The sequence below is a fragment of the Salvelinus fontinalis genome, chromosome 11 (assembly GCF_029448725.1).
Source record: "Salvelinus fontinalis isolate EN_2023a chromosome 11, ASM2944872v1, whole genome shotgun sequence".
Lineage (NCBI taxonomy): Eukaryota > Metazoa > Chordata > Actinopteri > Salmoniformes > Salmonidae > Salvelinus > Salvelinus fontinalis.
The window spans coordinates 4,693,318-4,717,021 of record NC_074675.1 but is presented as its reverse complement, the minus strand read 5'-3'; the positions used below and the strand labels follow the sequence as shown (position 1 = coordinate 4,717,021).

General features: G+C 44.8%; 1 protein-coding gene across 1 annotated transcript in view; it reads left to right on the top strand.

Moving 5' to 3' along the window:
- Positions 1 to 23,452, top strand: part of LOC129866036 (thyrotropin-releasing hormone-degrading ectoenzyme-like) — a 66,360-nt gene extending 42,908 nt beyond the window's left edge. Inside the window, exons 4-6 of the mRNA XM_055939170.1 lie at positions 16,348 to 16,495; positions 22,067 to 22,164; positions 23,245 to 23,452. Of these exons, the coding sequence (XP_055795145.1) occupies positions 16,348 to 16,495; positions 22,067 to 22,164; positions 23,245 to 23,452 (454 nt within the window). The remainder of the gene's footprint in view (positions 1 to 16,347; positions 16,496 to 22,066; positions 22,165 to 23,244) is intronic.
- The last annotated feature ends 252 nt before the right edge of the window (positions 23,453 to 23,704 follow it).

The window sequence follows — 23,704 nt, the reverse complement described above, 5'->3', positions numbered from 1 at the left end:
AGAGACAGTAGAAGGTGTTTAGATCCTAGCAGCTGTGTTATAATGTGACAGAGACAGTAGAAGGTGTTTGGTCCTAGCAGCTGTGTTATAATGTGACAGAGACAGTAGAAGGTGTTTAGATCCTAGCAGCTGTGTTATAATGTGACAGAGACAGTAGAAGGTGTTTAGATCCTTGCAGCTGTGTTATAATGTGACAGAGACAGAGACAGTAGAAGGTGTTTAGATCCTAGCAGCTGTGTTATAATGTTTCAGAGACAGAGACAGTAGAAGGTGTTTAGATCGTAGCAGCTGTGTTATAATGTGACAGAGACAGTAGAAGGTGTTTAGATCCTAGCAGCTGTGTTATAATGTGACAGAGACAGTAGAAGGTGTTTAGATCCTAGCAGCTGTGTTATAATGTGACAGAGACAGTAGAAGGTGTTTAGATCCTAGCAGCTGTGTTATAATGTGACAGCGACAGAGACAGTAGAAGGTGTTTAGATCCTAGCAGCTGTGTTATAATGTGACAGAGACAGTAGAAGGTGTTTAGATCCTAGCAGCTGTGTTATAATGTTACAGAGACAGTAGAAAGTGTTTAGATCCTAGCAGCTGTGTTATAATGTGACAGAGACAGAGACAGTAGAAGGTGTTTAGATCCTAGCAGCTGTGTTATAATGTGACAGAGACAGAGACAGTAGAAGGTGTTTAGATCCTAGCAGCTGTGTTATAATGTTTCAGAGACAGTAGAAGGTGTTTAGATCCTAGCAGCTGTGTTATAATGTGACAGAGACAGAGACAGTAGAAGGTGTTTAGATCCTAGCAGCTGTGTTATAATGTGACAGAGACAGTAGAAGGTGTTTAGATCCTAGCAGCTGTGTTATAATGTGACATAGACAGTAGAAGGTGTTTAGATCCTAGCAGCTGTGTTATAATGTGACAGAGACAGTAGAAGGTGTTTAGATCCTAGCAGCTGTGTTATAATGTGACAGAGACAGAGACAGTAGAAGGAGTTTAGATCCTAGCAGCTGTGTTATAATGTGACAGAGACAGTAGAAGGTGTTTAGATCCTAGCAGCTGTGTTATAATGTGACAGAGACAGAGACAGTAGAAGGTGTTTAGATCCTAGCAGCTGTGTTATAATGTGACAGAGACAGAGACAGTAGAAGGAGTTTAGATCCTAGCAGCTGTGTTATAATGTGACAGAGACAGTAGAAGGTGTTTAGATCCTAGCAGCTGTGTTATAATGTGACAGAGACAGTAGAAGGTGTTTAGATCCTAGCAGCTGTGTTATAATGTGACAGAGACAGTAGAAGGTGTTTAGATCCTAGCAGCTGTGTTATAATGTGACAGAGACAGAGACAGTAGAAGGAGTTTAGATCCTAGCAGCTGTGTTATAATGTGACAGAGACAGTAGAAGGTGTTTAGATCCTAGCAGCTGTGTTATAATGTGAAAGAGACAGTTGAAGGTGTTTAGATCCTAGCAGCTGTGTTATAATGTGACAGAGACAGTAGAAGGTGTTTAGATCCTAGCAGCTGTGTTATAATGTTTCAGAGACAGAGACATTAGAAGGTGTTTAGATCCTAGCAGCTGTGTTATAATGTGACAGAGACAGTAGAAGGTGTTTAGATCCTAGCAGCTGTGTTATAATGTGACAGAGACAGTAGAAGGTGTTTAGATCCTAGCAGCTGTGTTATAATGTTTCAGAGACAGTAGAAGGTGTTTAGATCCTAGCAGCTGTGTTATAATGTGACAGAGACAGAGACAGTAGAAGGTGTTTAGATCCTAGCAGCTGTGTTATAATGTGACAGAGACAGAGACAGTAGAAGGTGTTTAGATCCTAGCAGCTGTGTTATAATGTGACAGAGACAGAGACAGTAGAAGGTGTTTAGATCCTAGCAGCTGTGTTATAATGTGACAGAGACAGAGACAGTAGAAGGTGTTTAGATCCTAGCAGCTGTGTTATAATGTGACAGAGACAAAGACAGTAGAAGGTGTTTAGGTCCTAGCAGCTGTGTTATAATGTGACAGAGACAGAGACAGTAGAAGGTGTTTAGATCCTAGCAGCTGTGTTATAATGTGACAGAGACAGTAGAAGGTGTTTAGATCCTAGCAGCTGTGTTATAATGTGACAGAGACAAAGACAGTAGAAGGTGTTTAGATCCTAGCAGCTGTGTTATAATGTGACAGAGACAGTAGAAGGTGTTTAGATCCTAGCAGCTGTGTTATAATGTGACAGAGACAGAGACAGTAGAAGGTGTTTAGATCCTAGCAGCTGTGTTATAATGTTTCAGAGACAGTAGAAGGTGTTTAGATCCTAGCAGCTGTGTTATAATGTGACAGAGACAGAGACAGTAGAAGGTGTTTAGGTCCTAGCAGCTGTGTTATAATGTGACAGAGACAGAGACAGTAGAAGGTGTTTAGATCCTAGCAGCTGTGTTATAATGTGACAGAGACAAAGACAGTAGAAGGTGTTTAGGTCCTAGCAGCTGTGTTATAATGTGACAGAGACAGAGACAGTAGAAGGTGTTTAGATCCTAGCAGCTGTGTTATAATGTGACAGAGACAGTAGAAGGTGTTTAGATCCTAGCAGCTGTGTTATAATGTTTCAGGGACAGAGACAGTAGAAGGTGTTTAGATCCTAGCAGCTGTGTTATAATGTGACAGAGACAGTAGAAGGTGTTTAGATCCTAGCAGCTGTGTTATAATGTGACATAGACAGAGACAGTAGAAGGTGTTTAGATCCTAGCAGCTGTGTTATAATGTTTCAGAGACAGTAGAAGGTGTTTAGATCCTAGCAGCTGTGTTATAATGTGACAGAGACAGTAGAAGGTGTTTAGATCCTAGCAGCTGTGTTATAATGTGACATAGACAGAGACAGTAGAAGGTGTTTAGATCCTAGCAGCTGTGTTATAATGTTTCAGAGACAGTAGAAGGTGTTTAGATCCTAGCAGCTGTGTTATAATGTGACAGAGACAGAGACAGTAGAAGGTGTTTAGATCCTAGCAGCTGTGTTATAATGTGACAGAGACAGAGACAGTAGAAGGTGTTTAGATCCTAGCAGCTGTGTTATAATGTGACAGAGACAGAGACAGTAGAAGGTGTTTAGATCCTAGCAGCTGTGTTATAATGTTTCAGAGACAAAGACAGTAGAAGGTGTTTAGATCCTAGCAGCTGTGTTATAATGTGACAGAGACAGAGACAGTAGAAGGTGTTTAGATCCTAGCAGCTGTGTTATAATGTTTCAGAGACAGTAGAAGGTGTTTAGATCCTAGCAGCTGTGTTATAATGTGACAGAGACAGTAGAAGGTGTTTAGATCCTAGCAGCTGTGTTATAATGTTTCAGAGACAGTAGAAGGTGTTTAGATCCTAGCAGATGTGTTATAATGTGACAGAGACAGACAGTAGAAGGTGTTTAGATCCTAGCAGCTGTGTTATAATGTTTCAGAGACAGAGACAGTAGAAGGTGTTTAGATCCTAGCAGCTGTGTTATAATGTGACAGAGACAGTAGAAGGTGTTTAGATCCTAGCAGCTGTGTTATAATGTTTCAGAGACAGTAGAAGGTGTTTAGATCCTAGCAGCTGTGTTATAATGCTTCAGAGACAGAGACAGTAGAAGGTGTTTAGATCCTAGCAGCTGTGTTATAATGTGACAGAGACAGTAGAAGGTGTTTAGATCCTAGCAGCTGTGTTATAATGTTTCAGAGACAGTAGAAGGTGTTTAGATCCTAGCAGCTGTGTTATAATGTGACAGAGACAGAGACAGTAGAAGGTGTTTAGATCCTAGCAGCTGTGTTATAATGTTACAGAGACAGTAGAAGGTGTTTAGATCCTATTAGCTGTGTTATAATGTTTCAGAGACATTAGAAGGTGTTTAGATCCTAGCAGCTGTGTTATAATGTTTCAGAGACAGAGACAGTAGAAGGTGTTTAGATCCTAGCAGCTGTGTTATAACGTGACAGAGACAGAGACAGTAGAAGGTGTTTAGATCCTAGCAGCTGTGTTATAATGTGACAGAGACAAAGACAGTAGAAGGTGTTTAGGTCCTAGCAGCTGTGTTATAATGTGACAGAGACAGAGACAGTAGAAGGTGTTTAGATCCTAGCAGCTGTGTTATAATGTGACAGAGACAGTAGAAGGTGTTTAGATCCTAGCAGCTGTGTTATAATGTGACAGAGACAAAGACAGTAGAAGGTGTTTAGATCCTAGCAGCTGTGTTATAATGTGACAGAGACAGTAGAAGGTGTTTAGATCCTAGCAGCTGTGTTATAATGTGACAGAGACAGAGACAGTAGAAGGTGTTTAGATCCTAGCAGCTGTGTTATAATGTTTCAGAGACAGTAGAAGGTGTTTAGATCCTAGCAGCTGTGTTATAATGTGACAGAGACAGAGACAGTAGAAGGTGTTTAGGTCCTAGCAGCTGTGTTATAATGTGACAGAGACAGAGACAGTAGAAGGTGTTTAGATCCTAGCAGCTGTGTTATAATGTGACAGAGACAAAGACAGTAGAAGGTGTTTAGGTCCTAGCAGCTGTGTTATAATGTGACAGAGACAGAGACAGTAGAAGGTGTTTAGATCCTAGCAGCTGTGTTATAAGGTGACAGAGACAGTAGAAGGTGTTTAGATCCTAGCAGCTGTGTTATAATGTTTCAGAGACAGAGACAGTAGAAGGTGTTTAGATCCTAGCAGCTGTGTTATAATGTGACAGAGACAGTAGAAGGTGTTTAGATCCTAGCAGCTGTGTTATAATGTGACAGAGACAGTAGAAGGTGTTTAGATCCTAGCAGCTGTGTTATAATGTGACAGAGACAGTAGAAGGTGTTTAGATCCTAGCAGCTGTGTTATAATGTGACAGAGACAGTAGAAGGTGTTTAGATCCTAGCAGCTGTGTTATAATGTGACAGAGACAGAGACAGTAGAAGGTGTTTAGATCCTAGCAGCTGTGTTATAATGTTTCAGAGACAGTAGGAGGTGTTTAGATCCTAGGAGCTGTGTTATAATGTGACAGAGACAGTAGAAGGTGTTTAGATCCTAGCAGCTGTGTTGTAATGTTTCAGAGACAGTAGAAGGTGTTTATATCCTAGCAGCTGTGTTATAATGTTTCAGAGACAGAGACAGTAGAAGGTGTTTAGATCCTAGCAGCTGTGTTATAATGTTTCAGAGACAGTAGGAGGTGTTTAGATCCTAGGAGCTGTGTTATAATGTGACAGAGACAGTAGAAGGTGTTTAGATCCTAGCAGCTGTGTTATAATGTGACAGAGACAGTAGAAGGTGTTTAGATCCTATTAGCTGTGTTATAATGTTTCAGAGACATTAGAAGGTGTTTAGATCCTAGCAGCTGTGTTATAATGTTTCAGAGACAGAGACAGTAGAAGGTGTTTAGATCCTAGCAGCTGTGTTATAACGTGACAGAGACAGAGACAGTAGAAGGTGTTTAGATCCTAGCAGCTGTGTTATAATGTGACAGAGACAAAGACAGTAGAAGGTGTTTAGGTCCTAGCAGCTGTGTTATAATGTGACAGAGACAGAGACAGTAGAAGGTGTTTAGATCCTAGCAGCTGTGTTATAATGTGACAGAGACAGTAGAAGGTGTTTAGATCCTAGCAGCTGTGTTATAATGTGACAGAGACAAAGACAGTAGAAGGTGTTTAGATCCTAGCAGCTGTGTTATAATGTGACAGAGACAGTAGAAGGTGTTTAGATCCTAGCAGCTGTGTTATAATGTGACAGAGACAGAGACAGTAGAAGGTGTTTAGATCCTAGCAGCTGTGTTATAATGTTTCAGAGACAGTAGAAGGTGTTTAGATCCTAGCAGCTGTGTTATAATGTGACAGAGACAGAGACAGTAGAAGGTGTTTAGGTCCTAGCAGCTGTGTTATAATGTGACAGAGACAGAGACAGTAGAAGGTGTTTAGATCCTAGCAGCTGTGTTATAATGTGACAGAGACAAAGACAGTAGAAGGTGTTTAGGTCCTAGCAGCTGTGTTATAATGTGACAGAGACAGAGACAGTAGAAGGTGTTTAGATCCTAGCAGCTGTGTTATAAGGTGACAGAGACAGTAGAAGGTGTTTAGATCCTAGCAGCTGTGTTATAATGTTTCAGAGACAGAGACAGTAGAAGGTGTTTAGATCCTAGCAGCTGTGTTATAATGTGACAGAGACAGTAGAAGGTGTTTAGATCCTAGCAGCTGTGTTATAATGTGACAGAGACAGTAGAAGGTGTTTAGATCCTAGCAGCTGTGTTATAATGTGACAGAGACAGTAGAAGGTGTTTAGATCCTAGCAGCTGTGTTATAATGTGACAGAGACAGTAGAAGGTGTTTAGATCCTAGCAGCTGTGTTATAATGTGACAGAGACAGAGACAGTAGAAGGTGTTTAGATCCTAGCAGCTGTGTTATAATGTTTCAGAGACAGTAGGAGGTGTTTAGATCCTAGGAGCTGTGTTATAATGTGACAGAGACAGTAGAAGGTGTTTAGATCCTAGCAGCTGTGTTGTAATGTTTCAGAGACAGTAGAAGGTGTTTATATCCTAGCAGCTGTGTTATAATGTTTCAGAGACAGAGACAGTAGAAGGTGTTTAGATCCTAGCAGCTGTGTTATAATGTTTCAGAGACAGTAGGAGGTGTTTAGATCCTAGGAGCTGTGTTATAATGTGACAGAGACAGTAGAAGGTGTTTAGATCCTAGCAGCTGTGTTATAATGTGACAGAGACAGTAGAAGGTGTTTAGATCCTAGCAGCTGTGTTATAATGTGACAGAGACAGTAGAAGGTGTTTAGATCCTAGCAGCTGTGTTATAATGTGACAGAGACAGTAGAAGGTGTTCAGATCCTAGCAACTGTGTTATAATGTGACAGAGACAGAGACAGTAGAAGGTGTTTAGATCCTAGCAGCTGTGTTATAATGTGACAGAGACAGAGACAGTAGAAGGTGTTTAGATCCTAGCAGCTGTGTTATAATGTTTCAGAGACAGAGACAGTAGAAGGTGTTTAGATCCTAGCAGCTGTGTTATAATGTGACAGAGACAGTAGAAGGTGTTTAGATCCTAGCAGCTGTGTTATAATGTGACAGAGACAGAGACAGTAGAAGGTGTTTAGATCCTAGCAGCTGTGTTATAATGTGACAGAGACAGAGACAGTAAAAGGTGTTTAGATCCTAGCAGCTGTGTTATAATGTGACAGAGACAGAGACAGTAGAAGGTGTTTAGATCCTAGCAGCTGTGTTATAATGTTTCAGAGACAAAGACAGTAGAAGGTGTTTAGATCCTAGCAGCTGTGTTATAATGTGACAGAGACAGAGACAGTAGAAGGTGTTTAGATCCTAGCAGCTGTGTTATAATGTTTCAGAGACAGTAGAAGGTGTTTAGATCCTAGCAGCTGTGTTATAATGTGACAGAGACAGTAGAAGGTGTTTAGATCCTAGCAGCTGTGTTATAATGTTTCAGAGACAGTAGAAGGTGTTTAGATCCTAGCAGCTGTGTTATAATGTGACAGAGACAGACAGTAGAAGGTGTTTAGATCCTAGCAGCTGTGTTATAATGTTTCAGAGACAGAGACAGTAGAAGGTGTTTAGATCCTAGCAGCTGTGTTATAATGTGACAGAGACAGTAGAAGGTGTTTAGATCCTAGCAGCTGTGTTATAATGTTTCAGAGACAGTAGAAGGTGTTTAGATCCTAGCAGCTGTGTTATAATGCTTCAGAGACAGAGACAGTAGAAGGTGTTTAGATCCTAGCAGCTGTGTTATAATGTGACAGAGACAGTAGAAGGTGTTTAGATCCTAGCAGCTGTGTTATAATGTTTCAGAGACAGTAGAAGGTGTTTAGATCCTAGCAGCTGTGTTATAATGTGACAGAGACAGAGACAGTAGAAGGTGTTTAGATCCTAGCAGCTGTGTTATAATGTGACAGAGACAGTAGAAGGTGTTTAGATCCTAGCAGCTGTGTTATAACGTGACAGAGACAGAGACAGTAGAAGGTGTTTAGATCCTAGCAGCTGTGTTATAATGTGACAGAGACAGAGACAGTAGAAGGTGTTTAGATCCTAGCAGCTGTGTTATAATGTTTCAGAGACAGAGACAGTAGAAGGTGTTTATATCCTAGCAGCTGTGTTATAATGTGACAGAGACGGAGACAGTAGAAGGTGTTTAGATCCTAGCAGCTGTGTTATAATGTTACAGAGACAGAGACAGTAGAAGGTGTTTATATCCTAGCAGCTGTGTTATAATGTGACAGAGACAGTAGAAGGTGTTTAGATCCTAGCAGCTGTGTTATAATGTGACAGAGACAGAGACAGTAGAAGGTGTTTAGATCCTAGCAGCTGTGTTATAATGTGACAGAGACAGAGACAGTAGAAGGTGTTTAGATCCTAGCAGCTGTGTTATAATGTGACAGAGACAAAGACAGTAGAAGGTGTTTAGGTCCTAGCAGCTGTGTTATAATGTGACAGAGACAGAGACAGTAGAAGGTGTTTAGATCCTAGCAGCTGTGTTATAATGTGACAGAGACAAAGACAGTAGAAGGTGTTTAGGTCCTAGCAGCTGTGTTATAATGTGACAGAGACAGAGACAGTAGAAGGTGTTTAGATCCTAGCAGCTGTGTTATAATGTGACAGAGACAGAGACAGTAGAAGGTGTTTAGATCCTAGCAGCTGTGTTATAATGTGACAGAGACAAAGACAGTAGAAGGTGTTTAGGTCCTAGCAGCTGTGTTATAATGTGACAGAGACAGAGACAGTAGAAGGTGTTTAGATCCTAGCAGCTGTGTTATAATGTGACAGAGACAGTAGAAGGTGTTTAGATCCTAGCAGCTGTGTTATAATGTGACAGAGACAGAGACAGTAGAAGGTGTTTAGATCCTAGCAGCTGTGTTATAATGTGACAGAGACAGAGACAGTAGAAGGTGTTTAGATCCTAGCAGCTGTGTTATAATGTGACAGAGACAGAGACAGTAGAAGGTGTTTAGATCCTAGCAGCTGTGTTATAATGTGACAGAGACAAAGACAGTAGAAGGTGTTTAGGTCCTAGCAGCTGTGTTATAATGTGACAGAGACAGAGACAGTAGAAGGTGTTTAGATCCTAGCAGCTGTGTTATAATGTGACAGAGACAGTAGAAGGTGTTTAGATCCTAGCAGCTGTGTTATAATGTGACAGAGACAAAGACAGTAGAAGGTGTTTAGATCCTAGCAGCTGTGTTATAATGTGACAGAGACAGTAGAAGGTGTTTAGATCCTAGCAGCTGTGTTATAATGTGACAGAGACAGAGACAGTAGAAGGTGTTTAGATCCTAGCAGCTGTGTTATAATGTTTCAGAGACAGTAGAAGGTGTTTAGATCCTAGCAGCTGTGTTATAATGTGACAGAGACAGAGACAGTAGAAGGTGTTTAGGTCCTAGCAGCTGTGTTATAATGTGACAGAGACAGAGACAGTAGAAGGTGTTTAGATCCTAGCAGCTGTGTTATAATGTGACAGAGACAAAGACAGTAGAAGGTGTTTAGGTCCTAGCAGCTGTGTTATAATGTGACAGAGACAGAGACAGTAGAAGGTGTTTAGATCCTAGCAGCTGTGTTATAATGTGACAGAGACAGTAGAAGGTGTTTAGATCCTAGCAGCTGTGTTATAATGTTTCAGGGACAGAGACAGTAGAAGGTGTTTAGATCCTAGCAGCTGTGTTATAATGTGACAGAGACAGTAGAAGGTGTTTAGATCCTAGCAGCTGTGTTATAATGTGACATAGACAGAGACAGTAGAAGGTGTTTAGATCCTAGCAGCTGTGTTATAATGTTTCAGAGACAGTAGAAGGTGTTTAGATCCTAGCAGCTGTGTTATAATGTGACAGAGACAGTAGAAGGTGTTTAGATCCTAGCAGCTGTGTTATAATGTGACATAGACAGAGACAGTAGAAGGTGTTTAGATCCTAGCAGCTGTGTTATAATGTTTCAGAGACAGTAGAAGGTGTTTAGATCCTAGCAGCTGTGTTATAATGTGACAGAGACAGAGACAGTAGAAGGTGTTTAGATCCTAGCAGCTGTGTTATAATGTGACAGAGACAGAGACAGTAGAAGGTGTTTAGATCCTAGCAGCTGTGTTATAATGTGACAGAGACAGAGACAGTAGAAGGTGTTTAGATCCTAGCAGCTGTGTTATAATGTTTCAGAGACAAAGACAGTAGAAGGTGTTTAGATCCTAGCAGCTGTGTTATAATGTGACAGAGACAGAGACAGTAGAAGGTGTTTAGATCCTAGCAGCTGTGTTATAATGTTTCAGAGACAGTAGAAGGTGTTTAGATCCTAGCAGCTGTGTTATAATGTGACAGAGACAGTAGAAGGTGTTTAGATCCTAGCAGCTGTGTTATAATGTTTCAGAGACAGTAGAAGGTGTTTAGATCCTAGCAGATGTGTTATAATGTGACAGAGACAGACAGTAGAAGGTGTTTAGATCCTAGCAGCTGTGTTATAATGTTTCAGAGACAGAGACAGTAGAAGGTGTTTAGATCCTAGCAGCTGTGTTATAATGTGACAGAGACAGTAGAAGGTGTTTAGATCCTAGCAGCTGTGTTATAATGTTTCAGAGACAGTAGAAGGTGTTTAGATCCTAGCAGCTGTGTTATAATGCTTCAGAGACAGAGACAGTAGAAGGTGTTTAGATCCTAGCAGCTGTGTTATAATGTGACAGAGACAGTAGAAGGTGTTTAGATCCTAGCAGCTGTGTTATAATGTTTCAGAGACAGTAGAAGGTGTTTAGATCCTAGCAGCTGTGTTATAATGTGACAGAGACAGAGACAGTAGAAGGTGTTTAGATCCTAGCAGCTGTGTTATAATGTTACAGAGACAGTAGAAGGTGTTTAGATCCTATTAGCTGTGTTATAATGTTTCAGAGACATTAGAAGGTGTTTAGATCCTAGCAGCTGTGTTATAATGTTTCAGAGACAGAGACAGTAGAAGGTGTTTAGATCCTAGCAGCTGTGTTATAACGTGACAGAGACAGAGACAGTAGAAGGTGTTTAGATCCTAGCAGCTGTGTTATAATGTGACAGAGACAAAGACAGTAGAAGGTGTTTAGGTCCTAGCAGCTGTGTTATAATGTGACAGAGACAGAGACAGTAGAAGGTGTTTAGATCCTAGCAGCTGTGTTATAATGTGACAGAGACAGTAGAAGGTGTTTAGATCCTAGCAGCTGTGTTATAATGTGACAGAGACAAAGACAGTAGAAGGTGTTTAGATCCTAGCAGCTGTGTTATAATGTGACAGAGACAGTAGAAGGTGTTTAGATCCTAGCAGCTGTGTTATAATGTGACAGAGACAGAGACAGTAGAAGGTGTTTAGATCCTAGCAGCTGTGTTATAATGTTTCAGAGACAGTAGAAGGTGTTTAGATCCTAGCAGCTGTGTTATAATGTGACAGAGACAGAGACAGTAGAAGGTGTTTAGGTCCTAGCAGCTGTGTTATAATGTGACAGAGACAGAGACAGTAGAAGGTGTTTAGATCCTAGCAGCTGTGTTATAATGTGACAGAGACAAAGACAGTAGAAGGTGTTTAGGTCCTAGCAGCTGTGTTATAATGTGACAGAGACAGAGACAGTAGAAGGTGTTTAGATCCTAGCAGCTGTGTTATAAGGTGACAGAGACAGTAGAAGGTGTTTAGATCCTAGCAGCTGTGTTATAATGTTTCAGAGACAGAGACAGTAGAAGGTGTTTAGATCCTAGCAGCTGTGTTATAATGTGACAGAGACAGTAGAAGGTGTTTAGATCCTAGCAGCTGTGTTATAATGTGACAGAGACAGTAGAAGGTGTTTAGATCCTAGCAGCTGTGTTATAATGTGACAGAGACAGTAGAAGGTGTTTAGATCCTAGCAGCTGTGTTATAATGTGACAGAGACAGTAGAAGGTGTTTAGATCCTAGCAGCTGTGTTATAATGTGACAGAGACAGAGACAGTAGAAGGTGTTTAGATCCTAGCAGCTGTGTTATAATGTTTCAGAGACAGTAGGAGGTGTTTAGATCCTAGGAGCTGTGTTATAATGTGACAGAGACAGTAGAAGGTGTTTAGATCCTAGCAGCTGTGTTGTAATGTTTCAGAGACAGTAGAAGGTGTTTATATCCTAGCAGCTGTGTTATAATGTTTCAGAGACAGAGACAGTAGAAGGTGTTTAGATCCTAGCAGCTGTGTTATAATGTTTCAGAGACAGTAGGAGGTGTTTAGATCCTAGGAGCTGTGTTATAATGTGACAGAGACAGTAGAAGGTGTTTAGATCCTAGCAGCTGTGTTATAATGTGACAGAGACAGTAGAAGGTGTTTAGATCCTAGCAGCTGTGTTATAATGTGACAGAGACAGTAGAAGGTGTTTAGATCCTAGCAGCTGTGTTATAATGTGACAGAGACAGTAGAAGGTGTTCAGATCCTAGCAACTGTGTTATAATGTGACAGAGACAGAGACAGTAGAAGGTGTTTAGATCCTAGCAGCTGTGTTATAATGTGACAGAGACAGAGACAGTAGAAGGTGTTTAGATCCTAGCAGCTGTGTTATAATGTTTCAGAGACAGAGACAGTAGAAGGTGTTTAGATCCTAGCAGCTGTGTTATAATGTGACAGAGACAGTAGAAGGTGTTTAGATCCTAGCAGCTGTGTTATAATGTGACAGAGACAGAGACAGTAGAAGGTGTTTAGATCCTAGCAGCTGTGTTATAATGTGACAGAGACAGAGACAGTAAAAGGTGTTTAGATCCTAGCAGCTGTGTTATAATGTGACAGAGACAGAGACAGTAGAAGGTGTTTAGATCCTAGCAGCTGTGTTATAATGTTTCAGAGACAAAGACAGTAGAAGGTGTTTAGATCCTAGCAGCTGTGTTATAATGTGACAGAGACAGAGACAGTAGAAGGTGTTTAGATCCTAGCAGCTGTGTTATAATGTTTCAGAGACAGTAGAAGGTGTTTAGATCCTAGCAGCTGTGTTATAATGTGACAGAGACAGTAGAAGGTGTTTAGATCCTAGCAGCTGTGTTATAATGTTTCAGAGACAGTAGAAGGTGTTTAGATCCTAGCAGCTGTGTTATAATGTGACAGAGACAGACAGTAGAAGGTGTTTAGATCCTAGCAGCTGTGTTATAATGTTTCAGAGACAGAGACAGTAGAAGGTGTTTAGATCCTAGCAGCTGTGTTATAATGTGACAGAGACAGTAGAAGGTGTTTAGATCCTAGCAGCTGTGTTATAATGTTTCAGAGACAGTAGAAGGTGTTTAGATCCTAGCAGCTGTGTTATAATGCTTCAGAGACAGAGACAGTAGAAGGTGTTTAGATCCTAGCAGCTGTGTTATAATGTGACAGAGACAGTAGAAGGTGTTTAGATCCTAGCAGCTGTGTTATAATGTTTCAGAGACAGTAGAAGGTGTTTAGATCCTAGCAGCTGTGTTATAATGTGACAGAGACAGAGACAGTAGAAGGTGTTTAGATCCTAGCAGCTGTGTTATAATGTGACAGAGACAGTAGAAGGTGTTTAGATCCTAGCAGCTGTGTTATAACGTGACAGAGACAGAGACAGTAGAAGGTGTTTAGATCCTAGCAGCTGTGTTATAATGTGACAGAGACAGAGACAGTAGAAGGTGTTTAGATCCTAGCAGCTGTGTTATAATGTTTCAGAGACAGAGACAGTAGAAGGTGTTTATATCCTAGCAGCTGTGTTATAATGTGACAGAGACGGAGACAGTAGAAGGTGTTTAGATCCTAGCAGCTGTGTTATAATGTTACAGAGACAGAGACAGTAGAAGGTGTTTATATCCTAGCAGCTGTGTTATAATGTGACAGAGACAGTAGAAGGTGTTTAGATCCTAGCAGCTGTGTTATAATGTGACAGAGACAGAGACAGTAGAAGGTGTTTAGATCCTAGCAGCTGTGTTATAATGTGACAGAGACAGTAGAAGGTGTTTAGATCCTAGTAGCTGTGTTATAATGTGACAGAGACAGAGACAGTAGAAGGTGTTTAGATCCTAGCAGCTGTGTTATAATGTGACAGAGACAAAGACAGTAGAAGGTGTTTAGATCCTAGCAGCTGTGTTATAATGTGACAGAGACAGAGACAGTAGAAGGTGTTTAGATCCTAGCAGCTGTGTTATAATGTGACAGAGACAGAGACAGTAGAAGGTGTTTAGATCCTAGCAGCTGTGTTATAATGTGACAGAGACAGAGACAGTAGAAGGTGTTTAGATCCTAGCAGCTGTGTTATAATGTGACAGAGACAGAGACAGTAGAAGGTGTTTAGATCCTAGCAGCTGTGTTATAATGTGACAGAGACAGTAGAAGGTGTTTAGATCCTAGCAGCTGTGTTATAATGTGACAGAGACAGTAGAAGGTGTTTAGATCCTAGCAGCTGTGTTATAACGTTACAGAGACAGAGACAGTAGAAGGTGTTTAGATCCTAGCAGCTGTGTTATAATGTGACAGAGACAGTAGAAGGTGTTTAGATCCTAGCAGCTGTGTTATAATGTGACAGAGACAGTAGAAGGTGTTCAGATCCAGCCCCGTTGCTGAACGGTTACAGTTCCTCTGCCTTCGTTTCAACGGCCTGTGATGCATAGAGAATTCCCGATGCGGTTCCTAGCAAAACGTACATCTGGCTCTGTTTTATGGACTCCTCAGCATTTGACACTAGCCGACACAGAAAGCAGGTGTTGTACGAGGAATACAATCCGCTCGACAACATCATTTATGACTAAAAACACACTTGAAACACATTCGCCTTGTTCACTAAGATAATGTGATGCTCTATATTAATGCAGCAGGCAGTGCTGTGGGAGTCAAGCTGTGAGAACACAGGAAGCATCCCAAATGATACCCTAATCTCTATGTAGTGCACTACCCAGGTCAAAAGAAGTGCACTATGTTGGTAATAAGAGTGTCATTTGGGATGCTAAGTAGCTGAGAATGGGATGTAGTTCTGTTTGTTGTCTTGACTCCTCCTCGGTGGTTTGGTGTTAACTTAAATGATGTCTAGAATTAAGAAGGATAAACCTGCATACGTTATACAGGGCCGGCTCTAGCCTTTTGGGAGGGCCCCAAGTGGGATTTGGTTGGAGGGGCCCCCCCAAAAGACACGCTTTCTCAGTGGTTTGGTGTTAACTTAAATGATGTCTAGAATTAAGAAGGATAAACCTGCATACATTATACAGGGCCGGCTCTAGCCTTTTGGGGGGGCCCCAAGCGGGATTTGGTTGGAGGGGCCCCCCCAAGCACACGCTTTCTCAGTGGTTTGGTGTTAACTTACATATAGAATTAAAGTGGCAATATGTAACTTTTTGGGGCGAGCCGACCAAATTCACACAGCAATGTGAATTACAGATCTGTCATTTTCATTGCAAGCTAGTCTAACGCTTCAAACACACCGACAGCGTTGTGGCGCTAAATAGTACGCAGCTTCATCTGGATATGTACGAAACCCACATCACGGCATAACATTTTAGTGGTCACCCTTTTGATGGTTGAGAGAAACATTTAAGTTTGAACGTTTCTGCAATTCTACTCATTTTGCCATAAAACGTTCTGCACTTTTAAAGCTAATTCCAGCAATTCTACGTATTTTGTAATGAATTATGCAATGTTAATAGGATATCTTAGTGAGAATGACTAACAAAATCAATGGGGGCCTCCTGGAGTGCCCGGGTTGGTTTACGGCCATGATTACTACAAGTTAGGTAGCTGGCTAGACTAACTACCGATCTAAACATTGTTAGCTGACGTGTTAATTGATTGATTGTCATAACAAGACAGAAACTGCTGATGCAAAACAGTTAAAAATAGCATCTGGTGTATTTTATTATTCTTGTTGTTGTTTTTGGGGGGGGGATCTATCGGCCAGGGTTGTTTACAATATGTCTGGATCCGGCCCTGACGGTATAAAGTATTTCTCTCATGCTTAGGACCCACAGCACGTCTGTCTGTCAGTGAGACGTGCGGGTGGACGGGTGCATGAATAAAGTACAACACCATGTGTAAGCCAGTCTTTTGGGCCCTGCACCCTGTGGAGAAATGGAGAATGTGCATATCAGCATTTCACAGACACACTCTTCAAATCAGCTCGATGAGGATGCCCTTCTCTGATGATGTACACCTCTCTCTCTCTCTCCCCCCCCCCACAGAACCTTCCCTGCAGTGTTAGAGGATGTTACCTATCTCTTTCTCCGCAGGGTGGACTACCTGCCCCATAACTCTCTAGTCTTACATATTTTATATGGTATATGCACCTCTTCCATTTATCTATCCGCAGGGTGGGCTTCCCTGATGTTGTGCCGTGCATAAGAACAGCCCTTAGCCATGGTATATTGGCCATATACCACACCCCCCCGGGCCTTATTGCTTAGTTAACATACTCTCTCCCCTCTCCTGCCAGGGCTGGCTACCTGCCCCAGAACGTGCCCCTTCAGATCATCTGCTACCTACCCCAGGAGAGAGAGTTCCTCCCCTGGCACGCTGCCAGCCGCTCCCTCTACCAGCTGGACAAGCTGTTGGACCGCACAGAAGACTACAGCCTCTTCAGTGTAGGTTATAACCTCTGACCTCTAACCCTGATCCTAATCAAGCTGCTGGACCGCACAGAGGACTACAGCCTCTTCAGTGTAGGTTATAACCTCTGACCTCTAACCCTGACCCTAATCAAGCTGTTGGACCGCACAGAGGACTACAGCCTCTTCAGTATAGTTTATAACCTCTGACCTCTAACCCTGACCCTAATCAAGCTGTTGGACCGCACAGAGGACTACAGCCTCTTCAGTGTAGGTTATAACCTCTGACCTCTAACCCTGACCCTGACCCTAATCAAGCTGCTGGACCGCATAGAGGACTACAGCCTCTTCAGTGTAGGTTATAACCTCTGACCTCTAACCCTGACCGTGACCCTAATCAAGCTGCTGGACCGCACAGAGGACCACGGCCTCTTCAGTGTAGGTTGTAAACTCTGACTTCTGACCCTGACCTCTAACTCTAACCTTGACCCTAATCAAGCTGCTGGAACGCACAGAGGACTACAGCCTCTTCAGTGTAGGTTATAACCTCTGACCTCTAACCCAGACCCCAATCAAGCTGCTGGACCGCATAGAGGACTACAGCCTCTTCAGTGTAGGTTATAACCTCTGACCTCTAACCCTGATACTAATCAAGCTGCTGGAACGCACAGAGGACTACAGCCTCTTCAGTGTAGGTTATAACCTCTGACCTCTAACCCTGATACTAATCAAGCTGCTGGAACGCACAGAGGACTACAGCCTCTTCAGTGTAGGTTATAACCTCTGACCTCTAACCCTGATACTAATCAAGCTGCTGGACCGCATAGAGGACTACAGCCTCTTCAGTGTAGGTTATAACCTCTGACCTCTAACCCTGACCCTGACCCTAATCAAGCTGCTGGACCGCATAGAGGACTACAGCCTCTTCAGTGTAGGTTATAACCTCTGACCTCTAACCCTGACCGTGACCCTAATCAAGCTGCTGGACCGCACAGAGGACCACGGCCTCTTCAGTGTAGGTTGTAAACTCTGACTTCTGACCCTGACCTCTAACTCTAACCTTGACCCTAATCAAGCTGCTGGAACGCACAGAGGACTACAGCCTCTTCAGTGTAGGTTATAACCTCTGACCTCTAACCCAGACCCCAATCAAGCTGCTGGACCGCATAGAGGACTACAGCCTCTTCAGTGTAGGTTATAACCTCTGACCTCTAACCCTGATACTAATCAAGCTGCTGGAACGCACAGAGGACTACAGCCTCTTCAGTGTAGGTTATAACCTCTGACCTCTAACCCTGATACTAATCAAGCTGCTGGAACGCACAGAGGACTACAGCCTCTTCAGTGTAGGTTATAACCTCTGACCTCTAACCCTGATACTAATCAAGCTGCTGGACCGCATAGAGGACTACAGCCTCTTCAGTGTAGGTTGTAAACTCTGACCTCTAACCCTGACCCTAATCAAGCTGCTGGACCGCACAGAGGACTACAGCCTCTTCAGTGTAGGTTATAACCTCTGACCTCTAACCCTGACCCTAATCAAGCTGCTGGAACGCACAGAGGACCACGGCCTCTTCAGTGTAGGTTATAACCTCTGACCTCTAACCCTGACCCTAATCAAGCTGCTGGACCGCATAGAGGACTACAGCCTCTTCAGTGTAGTTTATAACCTCTGACCTCTAACCCTGACCTCTAACTCTAACCTTGACCCTAACCAAGCTGATAGACTGCACAGAGGACTACAGCCTCTTCAGTGTAGGTTATAACCTCTGACCCTAATCCTAACCCTAACCATAACCCTCCAACTCCCGCCTGTTTGGTACAGCTGGTGCTCTCTCAGACCCTGTCTAAAGACCCCCAGCACCTTTCTGTGGATCAGGGTTCAGGGTTCAGGGTTCAAGGTATTGAGGAGCTTCTGCCCGGCACTATACACCCTATGTACTAATACACCCACTGAGCCCCAGCACTATAAACCCTATGTACTAATATACCCACTGAGCCCCAGCACTATACACCCTATGTACTAATACACCCACTGAGCCCCAGCACTATAAACCCTATGTACTAATACACCCACTGAGCCCCAGCACTATAAACCCTATGTACTAATACACCCACTGAGCCCCAGCACTATAAACCCTATGTACTAATATACCCACTGAGCCCCAGCACTATACACCCTATGTACTAATACACCCTGTGTACTAATACACCCACTGAGCCCCAGCACTATACACCCTATGTACTAATACACCCACTGAGCCCCAGCACTATAAACCCTATGTACTAATACACCCACTGAGCCCCAGCACTATAAACCCTATGTACTAATACACCCTATGTACTAATACACCCACTGAGCCCCAGCACAGGTCTGGAGGTCTTGATGTATGGGTTTTAAATGACTTTTAAATGGTCTGTTGCTCCTGTTGAAGTGAAACCCTAATGAGTTGTCTTATCTATCAAAGAATGTGAAGTCCAGTCCATTTGTCAGTCTGACAACTCACACAGTTCCACTAGGCTTTATCATCAGTGGGTCCTCTGTTCCACTAGTGGGTCCTCTGTACCACTTTCCAGGGTGTCAGTGAGGGAGGGAGAGTGTCAGGAAGGGAGGGAGAGTGTCAGGGAGGGAGGGAGCGTATCAGGGAGGGAGGGAGAGTGTCAGGGAGGGAGGGAGAGTGTCAGGGAGGGAGGGAGGGAGAGTGTCAGGGAGGGAGGGAGAGTGTCAGAGAGAGTGTCGGGAGGGAGGGAGAGTATCAGGGAGGGAGGGAGAGTGTTAGGAAAGGAGATAGAGTCTCAGGGAGGGAGGGAGAGTATCAGGGAGGGAGGGAGAGTGTCAGGAAGGAAGAGAGAGTATCAGGGAGGGAGGGAGAGTGTCAGGGAGGGAGGGAGAGTGTCAGGGAGGGAGGGAGAGTGTCAGGGAGGGAGGGGGAGTGTCAGGGAGGGAGGTAGAGTGTCAGGAATGGAGGGAGAGTGTCAGGAAGGGAGGGAGAGTGTCAGTGAGGGAGGGAGAGTGTCAGGGAGGGGGGGAGAGTGTCAGTGAGGGAGGGAGAGTGTCAGGGAGGGGGGGAGAGTGTCAGGAAGGGAGAGAGAGTATCAGGGAGGGAGGGAGAGTGTCAGGGAGGGAGGGAGAGTGTCAGGAAGGGAGGGAGAGTGTCAGGGAGGGAGGGAGGGTGTCAGGGAGGGAGGGAGAGTGTCAGGGAGGGAGGGAGAGTGTCAGGGAGGGAGGGAGAGTGTCAGGGAGGGAGGGAGAGTGTCAGGAAGGGAGAGAGAGTATCAGGGAGGGGGGGGGAGTGTCAGTGAGGGAGGGAGAGTGTCAGGGAGGGGGGGAGAGTGTCAGGGAGAGAGGGAGAGTGTCAGAAAGGGAGGGAGAGTGTCAGGAATGGAGGGAGAGTGTCAGGAAGGGAGGGAGAGTGTCAGGAATGGAGGGAGACTGTCAGGGAGGGGGGGAGAGTGTCAGGGAGGGGGGGGGAGTGTCAGTGAGGGAGGGAGAGTGTCACGAATGGAGGGAGAGTATCAGGGAGGGAGGGAGAGTGTCAGGAAGGGAGAGAGAGTATCAGGGAGGGAGGGAGAGTGTCAGGGAGGGAGGGAGAGTGTCAGGAAGGGAGGGAGAGTATCAGGGAGGGAGGGAGAGTGTCAGGGAGGGGGGGGAGTGTCAGGGAGGGAGGGAGAGTGTCAGGAAGGGAGAGAGAGTATCAGGGAGGGAGGGAGAGTGTCAGTGAGGGAGGGAGAGTGTCAGTGAGGGAGGGAGAGTGTCACGAATGGAGGGAGAGTATCAGGGAGGGAGGGAGGGAGAGTGTCAGGAAGGGAGAGAGAGTATCAGGGAGGGAGGGAGAGTGTCAGGGAGGGAGGGAGAGTGTCAGGAAGGGAGGGAGAGTGTCAGGAATGGAGGGAGAGTGTCAGGAAGGGGGGGAGAGTGTCAGGGAGGGAGGGAGAGTGTCAGAAAGGGGGGGAGGGTGTCAGGGAGGGAGGGTGGGAGGGAAGGAGGGAGGGAGAGTGTCAGGGAGGGAGGGAGACTGTCAGGAAGGGAGAGAGTGAGAGAGAGTGTCAGGGAGGGAGTGAGAGTGCCAGGGAGGGATGGAGAGTGTCAGAGAGGAAGGGAGGGAGAGTGGCAGGGAGGGAGGGAGAGTGTCAGGGAGGGAAGGAGATTGTCAGGGAGAGTGTCAGAGAGGGAGAGTGTCAGGGAGGGAGGGAGTGTGTCATGGAGGGAGGTAGAGTGTCAGAGAGTGTCAGGGAGGGAGAGTGTCAGGGAGGGAGGGAGAGTGTCAGGGAGGGAGAGAGAGTGTCAGGGAGAGTGTCAGGGAGGGAGAGTGTCAGGGAGAGTGTCAGGGGGGGAGAGTGTCAGGAAGGGAGAGTGTCAGAGCTGTTGGTCACCCACTCCCCTGGGACCGGTGTTAATTTGTTTACAGTGTCTGTCCAAGCAGATGTTGAAGAGAATAATGGAGGACAGAAACAGCTGCAGGAGATTATTTATGTCCTGGCGTTGTGGCCTTCTCTTGGCAGATCACCAAGGCCTCTGCTGGGTGCAGAGAGAGAGAGAGAGAGAGAGAGAGAGAGAGAGAGAGAGAGAGAGAGAGAGAGAGAGCCCACACACAAGTCTGAGGAGGAGTTTTCAGTGTTCACCACTCAGCCGTGTGGCATTAACCCTCCATGTTGGCAGTGAAAGGTTCTATACAGAGATTCACTCCATGTCCCAAATGGCACCCTATTCCCTATATAGTGCACTACTTTTGACCAGAGCCCTAGTGGGTGGTAGTGCACTATAAAGGGCACAGCCCCAGAGAGGTGATTTACATGGAGAACAACAGGAACATGAAGGCTGTCACCTCCCACTAAGATGAGGAAGGAAGATAGTCCTCTTCAATTAGTAGGACAGCCGAGTGTGTGTGTGTGTGTGTGTGTGTGTGTGTGTGTGTGTGTGTGTGTGTGTGTGTGTGTGTGTGTGTGTGTGTGTGTGTGTGTGTGTGTGTGTGTGTGTGTGTGGCGTCTAGGCTGGGCCCTAATGTTAATCATGATTTGGTTTCAGTGAGGGACCGTGAAGGAGAGGCGCTACGCTAAATTAGCCTTGGCATCACCTGCCGTGTGGTTTGGAGAGCCAACACAATCATAACATGTGTCCCAAAATGGCATCCCTATTCCCTTTATAGTGTCCTTCTGTTGGCCAGGGTCCAAAAGGCTCTGGTGGAAAGTAGTGCACTTTCTAGGGAATGGGGTGTAATCTGGGACACATTCAGAACCCTACACAGCTCCTAGCCATCTGGGATACATCCATAATCCTATCCTAGCCATCTGACGGTCGTTCTACCCTCTTCCTGTTACGTTCTAAGGTAGATTCAGTCCATTCTGACCTCGAGGCAGTTGTCCTTGACAACAAGAGTCAGCCTTTTTATGTTGAAATATCAAAACCTCTGAGAATTACACTGCTTCGGCCACCAGGACCGGACCACTTCTTACTGTTTATTTTCTGTGATTTTCAATTCCTCCGCCGCTTAAAATAGTTCTAAATATTTGTGTGTCGTTTGCCAACTACTGACCTGTTTATTTTCAGGTCTGACTAACAACATCTATCTACTGTTGGCTGGTTGCTTTCTACTTCCTCCCCAACAGGACTACGTGCTGAAGCAAGTGGCCTCAAAGTACCACAAGATGGGCTGGCCCTTGGCTCTCACAGAAGGCTCCGTCATACAGGCCTCCTACCAGACTGAGTAGGTGATGCATACAGTCACCTGTCACACAACAAGTGGCTGGGTTGGGATGTTGTCTTGACCCACAAGCAGATCATTTAACTGGAGTCTCTCCTTCTGTATCTCCTTCTCTCTCTCTCTCTCTCTCTCTCCCTCCTTCTGTCCCCCCTTCTCTCTCTCTCTCCTTCTGTATCTCCTTCCCTTCTCTCTCTCTCCCTCCTTCTGTCCATCATTCTCTCTCTCTCTCCCTTCTTCTGTCCATCATTCTCTCTCTCTCTCCCTCCTTCTGTCCATCATTCTCTCTCTCTCTCCCTACTTCTGTCCCTCCTTCTCTCTCTCTCTCCCTCCTTCTGTCCCCCCTTCTCTCTCTCTCTCCCTCCTTCTGTCCCCCCTTCTCTCTCTCTCTCCCTCCTTCTGTCCCCCCTTCTCTCTCTCTCTCCCTCCTTTTGTCCCCCCTTCTCTCTCTCTCTCCCTCCTTCTGCCCCCCCTTCTCTCTCTCTCCCTCCTTCTGTCCCCCCTTCTCTCTCTCTCCCTCCTTCTGTCCCCCTTCTCTCTCTCTCTCCCTTCTTCTGTCCCCCCTTCTCTCTCTCTCTCTCTCCTTCTGTCCCCCCTTCTCTCTCTCTCTCCCTTCTTCTGTCCATCCTTCCCTTCTCTCTCTCTCTCCCTCCTTCTGTCCCCCCTTCTCTCTCTCTCCCTTCTTCTGTCCATCCTTCCCTTCTCTCTCTCTCTCCCTTCTTCTGTCCATCCTTCCCTTCTCTCTCTCTATCTGCATATGTCTCTCCTTCTGTCCTCCCTTCTCTCTCTCTCTCCCTCCTTCTGTCCCCCCTTCTCTCTCTCTCTCTCCCTCCTTCTGTCCATCCTTCCCTTCTCTCTCTATATCTGCATCTGTACCTCCTTCCCTATTATTTTCCCTCCCTCTCTCTCCCCCTCCCTCTCTCCCCCTCTCATTCCCTCCCTACCTCCCACTTTTGTTTCTGTACCTCTCACCACCTGACCCTCTTCCACCTCTCTCCCCCCCTCTCTCTCTCTCCCCCTCTCTCTCTCTCTCTCCTCACCCTCCCTCCCTCCCTCCCTCCCTCCCTCCCTCTGTCTCATGGACAGAGAGCTGCAGAGAGAGGTGATCATGCTGGCATGTAGTTTCGGGAACAAGCACTGTCACCGCCAAGCCGTGTCACTCATCTCTGATTGGATCTCCAGCAACAAGAACAGGTACAGTAGACAGCATCCTAAATTGCACCCCAGTGGTTCTGGCTTATCACCCCCCCCCCCCCCTGAAATGGGCAAAAAGCTTACATTCTTGTTCATCTAACGGCGCTGTCCAATTTACAGTAGCTATTACAGTGAAAGAATACCGTGCTATTGTTTGAGGAGAGTGCACAATTAAGAACTTGAAAATGTATTAATAAACCAATTAGGCACATTTGGGCTGTCTTGATACAACATTTTGAACAGATATGCAATGGTTCATTGGATCAGTCTAAAACTTTGCACATACACAATCTAAATTGTACCTGGGCTGGAATAATACATTATGGCCTTGCTCGTGCATTTCAAAGATTAT